Here is a 19906-nt window from a genome sequence, read left to right as displayed (position 1 = left end):
GTATGCTCACTTTATATATGACAAAGGTGGCACTGCACAGTGGGCAAAGAACAGTTTTTTGACAAAGGGGGTTAGGATAACTGGATAGCAATGTGGGGGGGAAATTAAATTGGGCTTTCTGCCTTCTCTCATGTATACAGTCAATTCCAAGTAGAAAATCTAAATGACAAATGTGAAACTATAAACCTTTTAGAAGATGTTGAAGAATATCTTCATGACTCTGGGACTAGGGTATGCTTTCTAAATGCCTAGAGGGTAAAGGAATAGTTACCGAGACCTAGAGAACTGCCCGGCATGAGTTGTGTCCCCTGATGGAGAGCGTCAGCCAACATGCAGTCATCTAGCCCAGAGAGAGCCAAGGTATCCCCATCCTTTCTTTTTTCTGACTTTTATCATCTGATGGTGATTTCCCATAGGGTGAACCAAAATGGAAGCCTGAGGACCCTGGAGTCTTCTGTCCAGGTGATCCTCTGGGGATAGAGAGCAGAAGAGTAGAGCTTGGATCTGGAGGGGAAAGATAACAGAGCACATAGGCATTTCACAAAAGAGGAAGCACAAATGGAAATGTAAATTTGCTTTACCAAAAATCTAGGAGCACCTGTAATGACCGTCAAAGGTAGAGAGTAGATAGATAAAATGTATTATAATCACACAGTGGAATATTATATAACAATGAAAAGGAACAAACTGTAGTCGCAGGTATCAGCATGGATAAATCACACAATGTTGAATATGAGAAATAAGACTCAGAACAATATATCCGGAATGTACCATTTATATATAAAGTTTAAAATAGGCAAAACCCTACCATATATTATTTCGGGTTACATATACGAGTGGGTAAAACTATGAATAAAGGTAGGGAATGGTTATTACAAAATCAGGATAGTGGTTAGCTCTGGGGGTAGCAAAGGACATGCAGTGGGAGGAATACACCACGGGCTTCCAGGTATAATCTATTATATGGGTAATGGTTACATAGTGTTTCTTTAAATGCCACATTACATAGGTTCTATACTCCTTTGGTACATATACTTTACAGTAAATTTGTAAAAAGTAATATTTAAATGCAAATTTCTATTCTTGTTTAGTAGTTGGTCTAGTTAAATTATTCTACTTTAGTTCTTTTGTTTTTTTTTTTAACAATTTTGTTAGGCTATTTTGGAAATTTTGGTGGTTAAAGCCTCTAGCTTCAAGAGCTAACCACTGTTGCCAAAGTGGATTGTATAGTACCAGTCAAAACCACACACACAAAAAAAATGGAGATAGATTAGGTTTTTGAAATATTTAAGTTAACTCTAGACTATCATTACTACCTTTAAATATTAAAGTGGTGTGTGAACCTTCATCAGAACTAGCAAAAATATAGTCAGAACATCATTGTAGAGTGAGACTTGGCAGTCTTAATTTGTAAATCCTTATTTTTAAGTAGTTGAGACTTCAACAATGGAAGTGGTTTGGTCTGCTCTGAATCTGGCAACTTTGTAACTTGCCATCTCTGAAACCTCAACAGGAATGGAATTTTTCTTAAGTCTGAACTAGAAGACTTTGAACTCTTCCTGCTAAGACTGAACCGCATCGGGGGTGTGATGCAAGATGCTCTCCCCATTCAAGACTACAGATCCAAGGAAGGTTGGGATTTCCATTCTCACTTCATTCTCTATTGTTTGGAGCACGGTCTGCAGTATCTTCTCTATATCTATCTTGACTGTTACAAGTGAGTACTGAGAACTGATTTGTCTTTGAGCAGATCTTCACGTTTCCTCTTTCCATACTACTTCTGAACATGACTTTTAGGAAAATGCTAAACTTTCACTTGAAGAATGCTGGTCTTTTTGCTGTAGCTCCCCACTTCCCTTGCCAGCTCCAGCACTTGGTACCTTAGTTCAATGCTGCGTTCAACTAAATGCTTATCATGTGTTTTTGGTGATGTTAATCCTGTAACATCTCTGTTAACCTTTTAAATAACGAGAGGGAATAAAATGAAAGAAATGCTATAAAAGCTTAAAAGAGGGGAAAATTCTAAAAGTTAACTTGCAGTTCTTTGGTACCTTCATTCCCAGACAAATGAATGTTAAACAATTTTGAATTCATAACCACTATGAGGTATGTTAGATATGCTCTACAATTTGTTTAGATAGGTGAATATACATCAGTACGTACCTGCCCAAGATCAACCTGCAGAATCATATGTGGCCACTGTAAATTACTGTTGGCTCAGTAATACAAAGAATTGTAGTCTCTATTATATGAGTATGCAGTGTTCTTGGCACTAGGCTAAGTGCTTGATGTGCACTGATTCATCTAATATTCCCAAAAGTCCTATGAGGTGGTTACTCCCATCTCCATTCCACAGGTGAGGGAACTGGAGTGTTGAGAGTGTGTGCCTTAAGGTGTACAGTTCTAGTAAATGGTACAGCCAGATTTAATTCTACTTAGGTTTTATTGCAGAGCCCACACTTAATGTGCTAATGAGAACATTTTTATTTTATTTTGTGTATTAAAGACTAGGAATTCAAACATGATATTTTTCCAGTTCATACCATTGAGGCTTATTTAGACACAGGAATTTTTTCCCCAAAGCTACTGGCAAGAGAAGATGTAAAAGTCAAATTCAGAGGATGTATTCTGAGACTGAATTCCTCAGTCCTAGCTTCTCTGTAGTGTGTAAAACTTTTCAAAAACCTCTGAAGTTTGAAAATGCTAAAGTGTTTTTGATGTTTAAAAAAAATACAATAAGGGGCACCTGAGTGGCTCAATTGGTTAAGTGTCTGCCTTCAGCTCGGGTCATGATCTCAGCGTCCTGGGATCGAGCCCCACATCGGGCTCCCTGCTCAGCGGGGAGTCTGCTTCTCCCTCTGCCCCTCCCCTCACTCATTCTCTCTCTCTCTCTCTCAAATAAATTAAAAATACAATAAAATATAAAGTATCTGAAAGGACAAGGTATCTGTTAATTTTATAGGGTTGGTAAAATTTCATCATGGAAGTAAAGATATTATAAATAAAATTATCTGTCTCTAAATTCTTCTTTATTTCCAGATCATATGGAGTATATAAAGCACAACACAAGGAGTATATAATGTTACATTTACTTTTAATTCCAAAGTTCCTTTTTTAAAGCTCATTATCATTTGAGCAAACATGTTTATAATTGTCTTATCCTGTATGTTAACCAGAATTTGTTCTTTTGTTTTATATACAGACTGAGCCCTTCAAATTGTCCCTTTTTGGAAAAAAAAGAATTACATGAAGCTTACCCTTGGTTTGAATTTTTAGTTCAGTGTCGACAAGTTTCCAGTAATTTAACAGGTATGGGTGTACTGTATTAAAATACAAATATTTCTTTGGCTACAGGCACCTGGGTGGCACAGTCAGTTAAGTGTTGGACTCTTGGTTTCTGCTCAGGTCATGAACTCAGGGTCTAGAGATCAAGCCCCCTGTCAGGCTCTGTACTCAGCACAGCCTCTGCTTGAGATTCTCTCTTCCTCTCCCTCTGCCCTTCCCACTCTGCTCTCTTTCTTTAAAATAAATCTTTTTTTAAAAATTCTAAAATTTTTTTTTTTTTTTTGCTAAATGTCTGTTGAATGGCATTTAATTGGTGAGTTCTAAATAAATCACTTGGCTCTAGACAAATATCTGACTATAGCCTAGGCTCAAGTTTTATTTAAGAAGCAGAAGACCAAAAATGTTTCCCTCTCTCCAGCCAAAAAAAGCCAAATGGCATGTGTGCGTGTGTGCCCTTCCCCCTCAGCCTCATGCTGGGTTGTCTTTGGATATCTTTCATCTCACCAGTTTATCACAGGCTGAATTCCTGCTCTCTGGTAGATGGACACCCTTTTTCTGTGAAGAAGTGGTCTGTCTTCCAGGTGCCTGCCCTGAATCCTTTAGTAAGTAACTCCATATGGAAGAAAAAAAAATCCACCGTGCTTGTGGGATTGTTGTGGCTTCTGTAGTAGAGCTCCTGAAGGAGAGTTTGGCTCCAGTTAGAATCAGAAGAGCCCTGGGACACCCCCCCCCGCCCCCTTGAGGGATTAGCTGGTATTCCAGAGATTGTCTCTAGAAAGGGGACAGGCAGAGCCACTATACAGGCAAGAAATATCAACAGCCAAGCTTTTATGGAATTCCTGTTTTTTTCCCCAAATAAAAACTTTTTTCTTAATGTGGATTGGGTTTTTTGTTATGTTTTATTTTGGTTTTTTTTTTGATGCTGATTATAAAATAATACATGTTCGTTGTAAAGAAAAATTGGAGGCCACAGACAACTATCTAGAAGATAAAACTCCGCAGGCAGATAGCCTAGGTAGATAATCATCTACAGGCAAGTCTTGATATATTTTAATGTATTTTGTTCTAGCTATTTTCTCTATACTTTTTTTTAGCCTGGTCTATATTATATTTCATTCATCCAACAAATATTTATTAAGCTCCCACATTGTGACAGTCTCTAAGTACTAGAGATACAACTAGAAATGTCTATGTATTTATATATTGCTTTTTTCATATAATAGTTATAAGAATTTTCCTGTGTTCTTAGAGACAATGACTATTTTATGTCTACATAATATTTCATCATATGGATGTACTGTTACCTAATAAACTGCTCTCTCATCTTTTGACACTGAGGCTAGTCTCAATTTTTTTCTATCATAAATATAGTCTTTTGTATATTTGAACATAAAATTTTTGTCTTTGTTTCAGATGATTTCCTTAGTACAGATAGATTCCTGGATATGAAATTACTGGATCAAAGGTTATATACATTTTGAAGGTTCTTGCTATAAGGCCAGATTGCTTTTCAGGGGAATTAGAGCATTTTATCCATAAGTCCCAGCTTCTTTGTGCCCTGACCAGCTGTGTGCTTGAGGATGATTATTTGCCAGATATATGGCATCTGATTATTATTTTATTTTGCATTTCTTTATTGCTAACGAACTACGTATTTTTATATGTCAGACATTTATATTTCCTCCTTTGTAAATAGGTATTTACTTTGTCTACTTATCTGTTAGAGTCAGCATTTTGGGCATTGATTTGTATGAACTCTTTGCTGAAGACATTAATCCTTAGGTTGTCATTTGCTGTTAATTTGTTAAAATTTCCCCCCTAGTTTATTACCTTTCAATTTTCTTCTGTTTGTTTCAACACTTGTTTGTCTCAATTGTCTGAATAGAAGTTTTTACTTTATGTGGACAAATCTTTCATTTTTTTTCCCCTTTATGATGTTTTCCTATTGCTTTTCATCTTAGAAAGTACCTCCTTCTGTGGATAGAGTTAAAAATTTTCTTCCTCAGAATTATGTAATTCTTTCTCTTAAGGAGAAAAACCTACTCTTTTATTTTTCAGATCCCAAACTGATCTTCCAGGCTAGCCTTGCAAATGCTCAGATACTGATTCCCAGCAACCAGGCTAGTATAAGCAGTATGCTATTGGAAGGACATACCCTCCTGGCCCTTGCTACGACAATGTATGCCCCTGGGGGTGTCAGCCAGGTATGGATAGCACTTTTACCTATTATGGTAAAATAGGACTGATTTTAAATTTAGTGGAAATAACTATGGATCTTTTAGACTCCTTTGATATTCAAATACAACCACTTACATAAGTATTTCATTTTATTAAAGGGCATAAAACAAGGATGAAGTTTTTAAATTTTGTATTATATTCACTTAAGTTGGAAAGGAATTAATATGTGGTATAGAGATTTTTTTTTTTTTTTTTACCTTTGTTTTCTAAACTTCAGGTTTGTTTTCGGGATAGAATCAGGATCTGATTGCTCCTGGGAGTAACTGTACTTTAGATGTGTGGCTTGGGAATTAATAGGCAAAAAGGAAATCATAATTTTTAGCTATCCATATAAACTCTTCTGAGGGACCCAGTGGAAACTGGCCTATCTCTGCTTTTTTGAAAATACATAGTATGCCTCATTACAGGGAACTGAAGAATGCAGTTTAATAAAAATCTTTAAAAGCTTCTTACTGATAATATAATACCACCTCTTCCAGATTATTGCAATATATTTTAATTCATATGGTTATTTATGCCTCTGTTTTTAATCACCTGTCAGAAATTAGTCTTAGAATAACTTGAGAGCTGAGGGAGAAGGACCTAGGTAGGAGTCATCTAGTCTAGTAGTTTTTTTCCCTTTAAAGACATTTACTTACTATTTAAATATTTTAAATAGTAGCAGAGACTTTTTTCAAACAATATTTTCACATGTAGTTTGAAAACCACTGATCTAGTTGAACTTCCTAATTTTGTAGGAAACTGAGGCCTGCTGTTAAATATCTGGCCCAAGGTCACCAGCTAGTTTTTCTTAGAACCAGAACTAAAACTATTGGCTTGTGACTCCTTGACCAATGTTTTCTTCACTACCATGTAGTTTTTCAAGCTAATCTTGTTTCACTCTTGTGAAAAAAAGACTTAAATTTGGAGAAGAGAAAAACCTTACTCTGTATCATGTGATCTTTTTATTTAGGTTGTTCAGAATGATGAAAATGAGACCTGTTTGAAGAAAGTAGATCCCCAGTTACTGAAGATGGCATTAACTCCTTATCCCAAGCTAAAAACTGCTCTCTTCCCACAATACACTGCCTCTAATGTCCTGCCACCCGATATTACGCTTTACCACCTTATTCAGGTACGGTACTGAGGAGTATCAGTCAGGGGTCAGCCAGGAAAACTGAAACCCCCTCTGGGTCTGTAGCATGGAGGACATTTTAACGTAGGTAATTACTTACACAGTCATAGCAGAATGGGGAATCCAAACATGCGATGGTGAGACAAGTCAAAAACTGACAAGGAAGCCACCAACACCCCTAACGCTGCAAGAACAGTGCAAGAAAGTAGTGTTAGCAGAACCCAGAGGCCGGGCCCGTCTCTGGGAACAACTAAACTCACAGCCAGGCTGCCTGTTCCCCTGAGCGGGGAATGTGGAGGGTAGAGCTGGAACCTTGGAGGAGATACCCCAGAAAGCAAAGGAGATAGAAAATATCCTGGTTTCTTCCCTCTTCCCACCTTTAATCTCCCATGTTGTCTCTCTTGGCAAAAACCTGTCTGGTAGCCAAGGGGCAGAGGCGCTTGGGAAATGCAGTTCTCTGCAGAACAGGAGAGAATGGTGGGAATGGCTCTGAGAGCAGACCGACAGTTGGCCAGCGTGTTTGCCTGCTGCCTTCCTCAAAAGCCACTTCATTCTACTCCTGATAACTTTTCTCTCTTCTCAATGAATAGGGCTATTTGTTTATTTAAATCAGTGCTTCTTAACCTTTTTCAGGACAGAGATTTCTTTAAGAATATGAGCGAGTTAGGAGTCTTCTACCCAGAAAAATTGCACATACATGTATAATTTTGCTTCTATTTCAGAGGAATTCAGATTCCCTGAAACCTACTCAGATCCTCCATGATGAACACATTCTTCTGTTCATTTCTCGTTTCAAAGGGCTTTTGCTTTTTTTCTCTGGGTGCACATATTCCCACAGTGTCCTTAATTCAACATAAGCTCTATAATCTATAAAGGTACAAAATCTCTCTAATGTGTACAGTCCTTAATTTATAGAGTAGTCCTACTCAAAAATGTGGTCCCTGGATGGCTGCCAGGCCATGAACTGCTTGTTGCTGGTATGTGATGACGTTAAGATCTTAGACTATTCTATAAATCTGTGTCATGTTCAGTTCAGCAGGCTTTCTGTGTGTGTGTGTGTGTGTAAGAGGGAGAGAATTTAGCAAGACACTCTGGAAGCGGGAAGTAGTTAGCTGCGTTTAAATTTATCGCAAACTTCTCATCTCATTGCAGACCAGTAGCACCACTGTCAACTATGTATAAGTGGATTGTATAAAAACATAGTTTTACTACCTATTCAATCAGCCTAAAACATAAGTGATTTCAGGTTGTTCTTTGTTCTGTTTTCAAGTTGACCCATGCAGTTTTAGGCCTGTTACTTTATGAAAAGTAGTCCTTCCTTAATAGACCATAAATTCTCCCATGATTTTAAATCAAAGCTGCTCTTACCTTAGCCACCCAAATCGTGACTTAAAGGTTTTTTAAATTTTCTCCTTTATCTTTCCTACCATCTGTTTGTAGTCTTTGCTATATCTTTGGCCTAGACAAATTTCAAACAGCCACGGCTCCCTGCTTTCAAACCTTTTCTGACTGGCTTAACCTTACTCCACTCTTTTCTTTGTTGGTGGTGGTGATTTGTTCATCACATTCCTCTAACCTTTGATCTACTTGTCTCCTGATTCCCTTTCCAGACCAACCTTAGCTCACCTTGTCCTGTTTACATGGTACCACTGTCTAGCCTCTTAGTCCTCTTGGGTTTGGATTCCAAAAGCATTTCAAAAGTCCATGTTACATTATAATGGATGATGCTTCAACCAAAAGAGAGTGTACTTTGCAGATATAGTTTGAAGTGAGAAGAGTCTTTATTATTTTTTTTTAAAGGTTTTATTTATTTATTTGACAGAGAGATAGCGAGAGCAGGAACACAAGCAGGGGGAGCGGGAGAGGGAGAAGCAGGCTTCCCAGCGAGCAGGGAGCCCGATGTGGGGCTCGATCCCAGGACCCTGGGATCATGACCTGAGCCGAAGGCAGACGCTTAACGACTGAGCCACCCAGGCGCCCCGAAAAGAGTCTTTAAAAGGAACATAGCTGGCTCTATTTTTATTAACATAGGAAAGTGTCTCATGCATTCTTTTTTTTTTTAAGCTGCATTCAGAATTTAAGTCCAGAAAGATAATGTTGGAGAAGGGAAGCGGACTACTTGTGAAGTCTTTTCATACAATTTTGTTTACTTACTTTAGAATCACTTAACTTTTAACTCTGACTTTTCCACTTTTTCAGTCACTGTTGCCCTTTGACCCTAGCAGATTGTTTGGCTGGCAGTCTGCCAACACACTGGCTATAGGAGGTAAGTCATTCCAGGTACCTAGGGCTTTAGAAGTATTTCAGCAGTGTTGACAGTAGAAGTTAATTTACATAAAGCCAATCCAGTTTTTTTCACTGTTTTCCATTTCAAAAATGAAGATGCATTCCAATGGAAAACATTTTCTAGGAGACTGAATTGAAAACATGTTGTGAGTTAAAAGTAATTATAGTGCGTCACTAGTGCTATCCTTGCTGGGAAATGTAAGCTGTACCTATCTGCTTAAATTTCTCCCTTTCCCCAAATCCCTGTTTGTTTGCAGTATAGTGTTAATAAAGGTTAAGAGCATAGGTGTAGGCATTAGGCAAATCCTGGCTCAACCTGTAATAGCTGTATGACCTTGGGTAAGTGATTTAACCTCTCTTCAATTTCCTATAAAATAAGGTTAATAACAGTGCCCACCTCACATATTACCTGAGAATGAAAGGAGACAAGGCATTTAAAAAGCTCTTGCAGTTCCTGGCACATGGTGAGCACCAGATGCATACACACTACTGTTCTCTTTAGGCTATAAGCCTTTCTCTGATTTTTTTTTTTTTTTATGCTATTCTTAAACTCTACTTTTTTACTTTTAAATTTAGAGTTAGCCTTTAATATCCTGGTACCTGCGGTGCCTCTGCTGTGAAATTGCTCTGAAGTAGGCTTCAAATGAGCACTTAGCATGTATGCCCTGTAAATATTTACTGACATGCATAAAAATGAATTTTCTAATGTGTTGGTTTTGTAAGTTCAAATTTCAGTAGATTTAATTTACCTAGTGCCCAAGGCTCAGGGGAGTTCCCAGCCTACAGTAGATGTTCAATAAATATTTGTTGAAGGCTGAATAAAGTAGTACGTATTGCATTTTCAAGTGAAAATACTCTAATTAATCTCTGGGAAGTTCCTACTAGAGTGTAGACCAAATCCCCTGCCCTGTTTTAATGCCTCCAACTCCAACACTTAGCCAGAGTCCTGACCCCTTTGTGGAAAATGAGCACTGTACTAGGTACATTAGGGGAACAGAGAGGAAGTTGAAGACGTATTCCCTGCCTGGTGTTAAGAAGTTTAAAACATATTTGAGGAAATAAAGCACAAAGTAAATGAAACAATTATGAAAACATAATGTGGATTTATAAAATTGGAGAATTCTTTAATTAGAATATTTGCTTCTTTTTTCATATGATCTTACCATTGAAAAGAGATGTAGGGTGACTGCGAGGTGACTTGGCTTCTGTGACAGGCAGGAGAAAAATTTCCCTTTGGGTAGAATTTTCTCTTGCACGTGCTCTCCGTGCTAGCCCCCAGTTGCTAAAAAATCAGGGTCTTATTTGGATTAAAAACTCAAGTTAGCTCACTTGGCGCCAGATTGTGCTATATACTTTACATGTACTCAGCAAATATTTAATGAATGAATGAACAGTTTTATATGTAATAAGTTACCAAAATCACTGTGAGCTCCAAAAGAATATAGATAAGGCATGTCACAATTTTTTTTTTTTAGTCTCAAAGGGGGTGTACTTTTAAGTAATAACTTGGAAAGTTGACAGATGCCTCTCAACTCTTCAAGTCTTTTTTTTTTTTTTTTTTTAAGAGCCAAGTCACAATATAAAAAGTCCTTGGAATGCCACAGGAGGATGAAACGTTTTTTCAGAAATAAGCTTTGAACTTTGAAAATAAAAGCAGATGCACTATTTTCCAGAGCTTGTTCCTTAACAGTTCAAAGTGTTATTTCATTTTTTTTTTTTTTTTTAATAGTAGTGAGTGGTTAAGTGGCGATTAAAGATTAGGGCTTGTCTAACAGGAGGAGTTCTTTCATATTAACTTATCACATCCACATATCTTCTGCTATTTTCATGGGCACAGAGGAACTTTGAGCTACTCTACTGGCCTGAGAAAGGTGGTACCATCATATAGATAATAAAGTGCTCTGAATACATCAGAAAGTATAATGATAACAAAAGGAAATTGAGGAGGGCATTAATATGGAGAAAAGGATGTTCTTACACTGTGTACTGGAGAAAGGTACAGGGAGTTGGCCTTGGCGTATAGAGGACTCATAAAAATGTTAAGGGATTTCATTGTGTAATGAGCTCCATGAATAAATTAAAAAGCTCCTTTTGCAGATCCTTAGCAGAGATGTTATAGCTAAAGGATTATTGCCATTGTGACTTAAAGGATCATCAAATGCAGAATTAAGACATCTAAAATAACAAGTTGAGGAAAAAGCATAATTTATAAGTTTTTATGCAGCTTCTTGGATACATATTTTTGTATAATACGGGGGGCTGGGGCGCCTGGGTGGTTCAGTCAGTTAAGCATCTGATTCTTGATTTCAGCTCAGGTCATGATCTCAAGGTTGTGGGTCTGCACCCTGCGTTGGGTCCCCCACTCAGAGGGGAGTCTGCTTGAGATTCTCTCCCTCTCTCTCTGCCCCTCCCCCCCCCGACATATGCTTGCTCTCTCTCTAAAATAAATAAATTTAAAAAATAAAATGGGCTACTTCTACACATTAAAATGAACTATTACATTTTGGTGGTTCAGAGTAATACACAGTGGTACAAAATGACTATAGCAACTGTTTTTTTTTAAGACTTATTTATTTATTAGAGAACGCATGTGCAAGCTGGGAGAGGGGCAGAGGGAGAGGGAGAAAATGAATCTCAACCAGATTCCCCCTGAGCATGGAGCCCAACACGGGGCTTGATATCATGACCCGGAGATATGACCTGAGCCAAAATCAAGAGTCAGACATGTAACCAACTGAGCCACCCAAGTGTCCTGCAACTGGTTTTCTTTCACCATTGCAGAGCTAAGTTTTCCACGTGCAGATTTGCAATTAATCATGGTGAGGTGCAGAGGATTAATACTGCTTCACTTTCCCCCCAGACGCAGTGAGTCATCTACCACATTTTTCTAGCCCTGACCTAGTTAATAAATATGCTATAGTGGAACGTCTGAATTTTGCATATTATTTACAACATGGACGGCCATCATTTGCATTTGGTACTTTTCTGGTCCAGGAATTAACCAAAAGCAAGACTCCCAAGCAGCTGTGAGTATTTAAAACATAATTTATACTCTTAATAAAAGACATCTCTGTATTTTACATAAACATTTGAAAAGTAGTTATATTTGGCTAGTAATTTGGTCATCTTTTTTTTTTCCCTTCCTCTGGGCGTTTCTGTATATCCCAAGTTTGGGGGATTTAGTGTGTCTTTTGTTAATGGGGAAAAGATAATAAAGATAACATTAAGGGGCACCTGGGTGGTTCAGTCGGTTAAGCGCCTGCCTTAGGTTCAGGTCGTGATCCCAGAGTCCTGGGATCAAGCCCTGTGATGGGCTCCCTGTTCGTCGGGGCCTGCTTCTCCTTCTCCCTGCTCGTGCTTTCTCTCACTATCTCTGTCTCTCTCTCAAATAAATAATAAAGAAAAATCTTTTAAAAAGATAATATTAAAAATAGTATTTATATCTTTAAAAATTAAAAAAAAACCCAAGAGCTTGCCAAATATTAGTAATTATTCTTTTTTTTTTTTTTAAAGATTTTATTTATTTATTTATTCATGAGAGACAGAGGAGGAGAGAGAGCGGGAGGGAGAAGCAGAGGGAGAAGCAGGCTCCCAAGGAGCAGGGAGCCCGATGCGCGACTCGATCCCAGGACCCTGGGACCATGACCTGAGCCGAAGGCAGACGCTTAACCATCTGAGCCACCCAGGCGCCCAGTAATTATTCTTAAGAGGGAATTGTATAATAAGATGTGAATTCTGTATTTAAGATATTCATTTTTTATAATTCACTTTTATAAATCACAGAATTGGGAGGAGTATTAGATATAGTTACCTAAATATAGATTTACTTTATTTGTTGGTTTGTTTCCTAGTTAACAACGTAATGCATTTTAGTGATAAAATATTCAAATAATTCAAAAGGTTGAAAAATGAAAGATAAAAAGTCCCTGAGTCTCCTGTCTTCATTCTGCATAGTAGATAAACATGGTTAATTTTTTGTGCATCTTTCCTTGAAATATGTCTATGCATATAAAACTACATATGTGATGTCAAACTTCAATTAGCATTAATTTTCTTGGTAGTTTGCGTATATACTCATAATTGATAGGATCACAAGTTGGCAGTCTTTCTGTAATTCTGTTCTGTGTTCCCTGGATGCAGTTGGAAGCAAGAATAATTTGGCCTATGAGTAGGTAGGTGTTTTAGGAGAAAGTTAAATATAAGGGAATGGGGGGCTACGGAGACAACGAAAAACTACCAAGAACCTAAATGGATGTGTGCAGGGGCCCAAAACTGGAAGGGGGAGGAAGCTAAAAATCACAGGTGTCTGACACTCCATGTATCACTATGGAATTCCATCTCCTTTTCCTGGTGAGAAACAGTTTTCTGATGTGATTTTGATTCCTTTCTTTTTCAGGATCCTGCAAGTAGGCAATGAAGCCTATGTTTTAGGGCTCTCCTCCTTCTACATACCTTCAGTAGGAGCTGCCTGTGTTTGTTTCTTAGAACTGCTTGGCCTCGACAGCCTCAAGCTCAGAGTTGATATGAAAGTGGCCAATATCATTTTGAGCTACAAGTGTAGAAACGAAGATGCTCAGTACAGCTGTATCAGAGAGTCTCTAGGTACAGTACCTTCTCCATCTGGGGTTTGTTTTGTTTAGAGGACAAGGGATGAATAGGTCTAAAGCATCGAATTGTGAGTGGTTGGGGAGGAAATAATTATGTTCCTGCTTCATCCTTTTCCTGCAGAATGTTTGCACTTTATCTCACTTTCTTGGGCCCTTTAATTAGGTTCCAAAATGGCCCTGGGCCACACTCTTCAAACAGAAGAGTTCCTGACCCTTTCTCTTGACCAGTTTTTATTGTTTGTATTTCTTACAGCTGAAAAACTATCTAAACTGGCTGTGGGTGAAAAGGCCACCATAGAGGAATTGCTTATTCTCTTAGAAGAAGGTATATGGAACAGCATTCAGCAGCAGGAAATAAAGAGGTTTGTTGAATTGCATCCTCATTCTCTTTTCCAACAAGCTTTATTCTTCCAATCTGTATTTGCCTAGTCTTTCTTTCAACACCTCAGGTGCTTTTACCAATCCCTTCAGGCTGTCTTACTCAGCCAGCGTATAGGAGACACTCAGTAAATGGACAGTGGGTTTTAATTGCTTCTTGCCATCAGTAAAGGGAGGGTGCAGATAATTATTCACTCTTTAGAGATAGAGTTTCCAAGAGATGGAGAAGAGCTCTGTTTCCTCCACTGCCCTGCTGGTCAGAGAAGTCTCTTAAGTGTTAAATGTTGAAATCATTTAAGAAGATAGGGGATTGGGGCACCTGGGTTAAGCCTCGTCCCTTGATTTTGGCTCAGGTCATGATCTCAGGGTCGTGAGATCGAACCCTGAATCAGGCTCTGTGCTGGGCATGGAGCCTGCTTAAGATTCTCTCTCTCTGTCCTCCATTCTCTTTCTCTGTCCTCCATTGCTCTCTCTCTAAGAAAAAGAAAAAAAAAGAGAAGAGGGGGGATATGGATCTCATAAAATTTGATTCTAAGTGAGGTCCTTAATTTTCTCTTGCTAATATATATTAGTTGATAATGAAAGTTGAGGTAACCATCTATCCGCAAAAACCCCTCTACTTACACATTTATGCCATCTTTCCTCTATGCTATGCCACCTGGGGTGACCTAGCCAGCCCAGACCCTAGGAATGTACCATTCTCTGGTACCTGCTATCAGTGACTCTGTTCTCAACAGTTTCCGGCTATGAACAGGAACAAGTACTTCCCCCTGGCTGAGGAAGCCCAAGCACCTGTCTGGGCTCTGATACTCTAAAGTGAATCATGCAAAACAATTAAGCACTCAGGAAATTTCTTGAGTGACTACTCAATTCTCCTAAGGATGGTATATAGCTAGTATAATCTGTCTATGGATAAATACTTGGTTAATAAAAGGAATGCATTCTGCTAGTATGCTAAGAAAGCTTTTATGCATTGTGGATGCAAGAGCCCTCTTTTTTCTTTATTTTCCAAAGCAGCCTAATAAACAAAAGGTTTTTTAGAGAATATGCTGCAGTTAAATTTGTTTACTTTTTACTAATTTTCCATTTAAACTAAAGCTATATTTTAACAATTTTTTTTTTCTCTACTGCCCCAACGTCCAATTACAGGTTATCTAGTGAATCTAGCAGCCAGTGGGCATTAGCAGTACAGTTCTGCAGGCTTCACAATGTGAAACTGAGCACGTCTTATCTCAGAGAATGTGCCAAAGCAAACGATTGGTTACAGTTCATTATTCACAGCCAACTCCATAACTATCACCCGGAGGAGGTAAGCCACCATTTGTTGCCATTCAAGCAGAGGATATTGGAAGACTTCTGGGAGGACAAATAGTGTTCTTTCTGTTGTGTGGACCTAGGCTTTTGTTTTCTATGATACTACTGTTTTCACTAAGATTTCAGTGGGTTGGCATCAGACAGGATTAGTCATTAGTACTAAAAAGCTAAAGGAAGAGTTTTTGTGACTCCAGACTAAATATTTAAATTCACTCCAAAGCAACAAATAACTTTGTAAAATGACATGGTCACTTCCCCCACACACAGTTCAGGGTGAGAAAGAACAATTTTGCCTCTGCTTTTCTCTAACATTTTTCAGCTCCAGATGAAATTGGTCTTTATCATCTAATATGTTTTCTAGGTGAAATCTCTTCTTCAGTATTTCAGTCCTGTCCTTCAAGACCACTTAAGACTGGCTTTTGAGAACTTGACCTCAGAGTCTAACTCCAGAATGGACAGTGATCAAGTGTGCAGCAGGGCCCCCCAGGAACTCCAGAGAAACCAAGAAGAGATGGCTGATTTTTTTGAGGTTCTGCTCCGGTGCTCAGAGGAGCCAAACTCCTGGTGCTGGCTCCTAGCTGAAGGAGTGAGACAACAGGCCCCTATCCTTAGTATCCTGGCCTCATGCCTCCAGGTGAGCATAAGGAGAAGCCTAAAGTAAGGACCCAGAGAGCAACAGAAACCATGGAAAGGGACAGGGAAGCCTGATAATCAGAGAGGAAGTGGGGTGATGATGACAGTGAGGCTCTGCCATGTTTTCAAGGTCACTAACTTCTGCGCTTTTCCAGCTTAGGCTCTGGGCTATCTAGTACACTTCTTTTACCTTAATATTCAGTAACTTAAGTGGTCCAAGCCTTGGTTCCTGGTTGGCAGTCATAGAGAAAGGACACGGCCTCTTGAGCAGAGAAATGGGATGTTCTGGACAGTACCTTGATCAGCATTTCTGTGGAAGCCAGTCTTGTTTTCTTATACTTAGTACTTCTACAACTTCCATAAATACCCACTCAGTCTCTTGGTCTTTTGATAGGTTATACTCTACAGAACAGTTTACAATAGTCCCTTCGTTGTTCATTAGAGTTTATTCCATGTTTGGAGGCTTTTCAAGCTAGTTTAACCAATTTATTGAGGTGACTTGTTCTAAACAGGAACTCTCCACCCATGTTTGTAGCATTGCGGGGAGCCCCCAACTTCCCGTGTCAGGTAATCCAGACACAAATGTTATTTTGAAAAGTTTTTATCCTGTGGTAGGATGCCAGTACTATTCCTTGTCTCTGTGTTTGGATCATCACGTCGGTGGAGGACAGTGTTGCAGCTGAAGCAACAGAACACATTCAGGGCTCAATGGAAGAACACATGTGGGACCTGCAAGACCTCTCAGTCATCTGGAGAACATTATTAACAAAGCAGAAGAGCAAAACTCTCATCAGAGGTTTCCAACTTTTCTTTAAGGTAGTGATAGTCACTTCATGTCATTCCTGTGTCTATAAGGGTTACTTCAGAATATCCCCGTTGACTTTTTCAATTGTTTTTATCTCTGTTTTTTTGACCGACAACAAATAATGATAACAGAACTACCATTTATTTAGCAAAGAGCTTTATATATATTATTTTCATCAGTTCTCACAATAGTCCTATAGAAAGATAATATTATATATGAGGACGTTATGAAGTGGTAGTATTCTCATTTTAGAGTAATAAACTCAGGCTCACAGAATTTAAGTAACATGCCCGGGATCTCAAGGTACTTTAGTAAGTAGTGTGTTTATAGTTCAGATCTATACTTTCTCATTCCAAAACTCCTGTCTTCTGACTGAAAAGCTCCCACCGAAATGATAGAAATGCCACAGACAGCAGTAGGTCGGCAGCTCAGCGGAGCCCATTTTCCAGAAGTGTATGTAGAGGTACCCTAGCACCATCTAGTGGAATGTCTCCAGCTCTTGTGCAGTGGACCAAGTACAGAACAGACAGAAAACAGACTGTTGAGTAGGTGTACCTGGCCTGAATCTTTTTTCTAAAAGGTAAAAGAAATAGAAATTTAACCTTTCTTTTTAACAGATATGATTTAATTCTATGAAACTGTTACTAGTAGTACTTATGTCCTTAACCTTCTCTTATATTGTCATTTTTCATTGAGAAAATACTATTGATTGACTTCACAATTTTGTAATTTCATCCAAACTCTTCCTCAAAGGATTCCCCACTACTGTTGATGATGGAGATGTATGAACTGTGTATGTTCTTCAAGAATTATAAGGAAGCTGAAGCTAAACTTCTGGAGTTTCAAAAGAGCTTTGAAACTGTAAGTTGGAACCCTACTGCTCTTTGTCACTGATCTGAAATTGGTTGGAGTGGCCTGTTATCTGCTAGTAGTCAGGCTATGACAGCAGGCGAGTAGCTGATATGTGGCATAATTCAAACCAACTCATTTGTACTGTTCCAGAGGTGGGGAGGCAGGACAGGAGTTACAGTGGCCTTGCCTACAGCACCTCAGTTGCCAGCCATGACAGAGAATTTTCATCTAATGTGCTAATTCTGATCAGTGTCCTGAGCTGCAGCCAAGCTCAGTGGGAAAGGGATTAACAGGACCTGCTATGGATGCTCAAGAGGAGTGTGGTGGTTCATGGGCCACATTTTGCCACTCTGACTCCAACAGCATTGAGTGTGAAGGGTGTTTAATACTGCGTTATTCACTGTGACCGATAGTAATAGATTTTTTCATCAACAGTCCTCATGGTCCCTGTCCAAATGATACTGAGCCGTGTGGTCAATTTCAGGCTGTACCTACCTATTTAGTGCTTGTTTCAGGCCTATTTATCATGTGGAGCTAATTAACCCTATGGAAGAAAAGAGAAAGTCATAAGGAAGGAAAAAAAATGTGCCTTAGTCCTGCTTGGGGTTTTAGCACTTTTGTTTTCTCTACCCCGCAAGAACTCTGTGATAAATGAGACAAAACTATATACTGGTTCTACCCAACAAACATATCCCAGTGGAACCTCAGTATAGGCTTTTGCTCTCAATTAGTAACCATAATGAAGGTTTAAAAAAGTTATATTATTTGAAAATATTGAATCAGTTATTCAAATATGCCTGAGGTTCCAAAATCACAGCAAATAGGAACGTTAATTTCCTTAGTTTGTCACTCTCCATGGTTGGGGCTATACCAGATATCTTTTCTTTCTTTTCTTTTGAGTTGTTACTGTTTTTTGGAACAAAATACACATACCATTTACCATTTTGTGTACAGTTCAGTGGTATTAAATACATTCCCATTGTTGCGTGACCATTACCACCATCCATCCCCCTCACCCTTTTCACGTTGTAAAACCAAAACTCTATACCCATTAAACAAGAACTCCCCATTCTCCTTTATTCCCAGCCCCTGGCAATCACAATTCTACTTTTTTGTCTTTATGATTTGGCTACTTTAATTACCTCATATAAGAGGAATCATACAATATTTGTCTTTTTATGAATGGTTTATTTCACTTAGCATGATCTCAAGTTTCATCCATGTAGAATGCAGAATTTCCTTCCTTTTAAATGCTGAATAAAATTCCATTGTATGTTGGGGAAAAACAGAGCTTTTCCCACAAGGTCAGGAACACAGCAGGGATGTCCACTCTCCTCACTGTTGTTCAACATAGAACTAGAAGCCCTGGCCTCAGCAATCAGACAACAAAAAGAAATAAAATTTTGGCATTCAAATCGGCAAAGAAGTCAAACTCTGACTTTTCACAGATGACATGATACTCTATGTGAAAAACCCAAAAGACTCCACTCCAAAATTGCTAGAACTCATATAGGAATTCAGCAAAATGTCAGGATATAAAATCAATGCACAGAAATCAGTTGCATTTTTATACACTAACAATGAGACAGAAGAAAGAGAAATTAAGGAGTCAATCCCATTTACAATTGCACCAAAAACTGTAAGATATCTGGGAATAAATCTAACCAAAGAGGGAGAGGATCTATACTCTGAAAACTGTAGAACACTCATGAAAGAAATTGAGGAAGACACAAAGAAATGGAAAAACATTCCATGCTCATGAATGGGAAGAACAAATATTGTTAAAATGCTTATGCTACCTAGAGTAATCTATACGTTCAGTGCAGTCCCTAGCAAAGCACCATCAGCATTTTTCACAGAGCTCGAACAAATAATCCTAAAATTTGTATGGAACTGGAAAAGACCCTGAATGGCGAAAGAAATGTTGAAAAAGAAAACCAAAGCTGGTGGTATCACAATTCCGACTTCAAGGTCTATTACAAAGCTGTGATCATCAAGACAGTATGGTACTGGCACAAAAACAGACACACAGATCAGTGGAACAGAATAGAGAACCCAGGAATGGACCCTCAACTCTATGGTCAACTATTCTTCGACAAAGCAGGAAAGAATATCCAGTGGTATAAAAGACAGTCTCTTCAACAAATGGTGTTGGGAAAATTGGACAGCTGCATGGGGAAGAATGAAACTGGACCATTTCCTTACACCATACACAAAAGTAGACTCAAAATGGATGAAAGACCTAAATGTGAGACAGGAATCTATCAAAATCCTAGAGAACACAGGCAGCAGCCTCTTCGACCTCGGCTGCAGTAATTTCTTGCTAGACATGTTTCCAAAGGCAAGGGAAACAAAGGCAAAAATAAACTATTGGGACTTCATCAAGATAAAAAA

General features: G+C 38.6%; 1 protein-coding gene across 7 annotated transcripts in view; it reads left to right on the top strand.

Moving 5' to 3' along the window:
• Positions 1 to 19906, top strand: part of SPG11 (SPG11 vesicle trafficking associated, spatacsin) — a 79765-nt gene that overhangs the window by 32595 nt on the left and 27264 nt on the right. For all 7 annotated transcript variants that reach the window (XR_012373607.1, XR_012373608.1, XM_025883914.2 and 4 more), the window contains 12 exons: positions 1514 to 1717; positions 3203 to 3309; positions 5344 to 5489; positions 6476 to 6637; positions 8837 to 8903; positions 11784 to 11949; positions 13320 to 13525; positions 13784 to 13892; positions 15058 to 15217; positions 15584 to 15856; positions 16471 to 16671; positions 17414 to 17521. Coding sequence is in view for 5 of the 7 variants with exons in the window: in XM_025883914.2 (XP_025739699.1) it covers positions 1514 to 1717; positions 3203 to 3309; positions 5344 to 5489; positions 6476 to 6637; positions 8837 to 8903; positions 11784 to 11949; positions 13320 to 13525; positions 13784 to 13892; positions 15058 to 15217; positions 15584 to 15856; positions 16471 to 16671; positions 17414 to 17521 (1909 nt within the window). In the remaining 2 variants the exon portion in view is untranslated. The remainder of the gene's footprint in view (positions 1 to 1513; positions 1718 to 3202; positions 3310 to 5343; positions 5490 to 6475; positions 6638 to 8836; positions 8904 to 11783; positions 11950 to 13319; positions 13526 to 13783; positions 13893 to 15057; positions 15218 to 15583; positions 15857 to 16470; positions 16672 to 17413; positions 17522 to 19906) is intronic.

This window comes from Callorhinus ursinus, unplaced genomic scaffold (genome assembly GCF_003265705.2).
Source record: "Callorhinus ursinus isolate GAN/ISIS: 27379988/994484 unplaced genomic scaffold, GSC_fseal_2.0 scaffold25, whole genome shotgun sequence".
Lineage (NCBI taxonomy): Eukaryota > Metazoa > Chordata > Mammalia > Carnivora > Otariidae > Callorhinus > Callorhinus ursinus.
Note: the sequence above shows the minus strand (reverse complement) of the source record. Positions and strands in the feature narration are given on the sequence as shown.